The sequence below is a fragment of the Sinocyclocheilus rhinocerous genome, unplaced genomic scaffold (genome assembly GCF_001515625.1).
Source record: "Sinocyclocheilus rhinocerous isolate Xijiao unplaced genomic scaffold, SAMN03320098_v1.1 scaffold480, whole genome shotgun sequence".
NCBI lineage: Eukaryota > Metazoa > Chordata > Actinopteri > Cypriniformes > Cyprinidae > Sinocyclocheilus > Sinocyclocheilus rhinocerous.
In genome coordinates, this window is record NW_015655401.1 from 1,433,640 (window position 1) to 1,435,489 (window position 1,850).

At 35.4% G+C, this 1,850-nt stretch overlaps 1 protein-coding gene across 1 annotated transcript in view; it reads left to right on the forward strand.

Annotated features, from left to right (window-relative positions):
• LOC107718161 (kinesin-like protein KIF1A) overlaps window positions 1–1,850 on the forward strand; it is a 35,903-nt gene that overhangs the window by 31,706 nt on the left and 2,347 nt on the right. Inside the window, exons 44-45 of the mRNA XM_016525140.1 lie at window positions 1,054–1,246; window positions 1,366–1,484. Coding sequence (XP_016380626.1) covers window positions 1,054–1,246; window positions 1,366–1,484 — 312 coding nt within the window. The remainder of the gene's footprint in view (window positions 1–1,053; window positions 1,247–1,365; window positions 1,485–1,850) is intronic.

The following is a 1,850-nucleotide window of genomic DNA, read 5'->3' on the forward strand; positions in this document are numbered from 1 at the left end:
ACCATTTGAATTTCTGTAGGCGGGAATTTATTTTAATGATATTCTAATGGGCCGCTTTGTGACATCACAAAACCCGGAAAACAATGCTGTAGTCCAAACGAGCCGTTCGTTGTAGTTCTTGAAAAGGGATTTTTTTTTAAACGAAATATCTGCCTTTGGAGTGGACTTTGAGATTTGTACGTTTGAAGATCTTTTTTTATGCCCAAACATACACACTACACACTGACTAAAATTCAAAAAGTGAAAAAGCATAATAGGACCCCTTTAAATCGTTACTTTACCATACTTTATTTTTCCATCCATTTTTACACTTAAAAAAATATTACTTGTTGACAAATGTGTGAAATGATGTACACTCACATGAGAATCATTGTTTTTACATGGTGGCTGCCATGTTGAGATCACATGACAAATACTGCTTCCTTTACCCTTTTCACATTTCCTGGTTTATTAGAAGCGGAATTCATCATAGTTGTAATGAATGAAAGCTACAACAAATATAATTCTTGCATTCCCTTTTGCTCCAAAAGCTAAAGAAGTAATCCATTCCACAATAGCATTTCTATGACTTTACAAAAAAGGGAAAAAAAATTGAGACAGTGATTATGTTGGACAGAAGAGAGAAAGACGTCAAATTTGCCATTGCTACCATAGCTGTTGTATTTGAAACACTCACAAAGTAATGTCAGCTATTTTTCTGTAATTTAATGTCAAGGTCATATAACACAAAATATAGTATAATATACTGCATGTACATGAAAAAACTCTAGATTTACAATGTTAATAATGTGTGAAAAGGGTCCATATTGGACACTTTCGGTTGCAAAATTATTTGAGTGACAAATGCATGGAAATATTTGTACAATGAAATTATAACTGAAAACCTTTACTTTTGTATAACATTGCATCCACACCACTAGGTGTCAGTATAACATTCAAGACCACTGTTGAAAAACTCTTACCCTTTAAACTTTAAACATCCTAATGTATCATGTTATTGATTGCCCTGTAAATAATTCGGTTTATGTGTATTATAATTTTTCCTGACTACAGCCCTATTGTGTCAAAGAAAGGCTATCTACACTTTCTCGAGCCACACACCAGTGGCTGGGTGAAGCGTTACATTGTGGTGCGGCGGCCATATGTCTACCTGTACCGCAGTGAGAGAGACTGCGTGGAGAGAGCCATCATCAACCTGTCCTCTGCTCAGGTGGAGTACAGCGAAGATCAGCAGGCCATGCTGAGGGTGAGGCCATTTATTTATACCTCATCCAATGACATTATACACACGATTACGGAGTAAAGAGTTCTGCTAGCAATAGCTGTCTACTGATTTTGTTAACCCGTGTGGTGTTTGGTTTCCAGGCTCCTAACACTTTTGCAGTGTGCACTGAGCACCGCAACATTCTCCTCCAATCAGCCAATGACAAAGAGATGCATGACTGGCTGTACGCATTCAACCCACTGCTGGCAGGAACTATCAGGTATTCAAAATAAATTCAGCCTGCACAGACTATTCAGTGATTTAATGTCCTTTTGCACAATGTCACATAACACATAATTTTATTTAGTCATTTATCAGACGCTTTTATCCAAAGCGACTTACAAATGAGGACAACAGAAGCAATCAATTGTAGTATTAAAACAACTAAAAACAGATCCAAAACTAAAAGCTAAAACTTTATAAATACTACCTATACACATTCATTAAATAAAAAGATTAAATAAAAATGACAAATGCATACAACAAAATTCCATAAAGCTAAAAACGATTCAAAATAGTAAAGAACAAAAGGTATAAGAGTATAATAACGATTCTAACATAACACTAAGCCAAACACCAAAAAAAA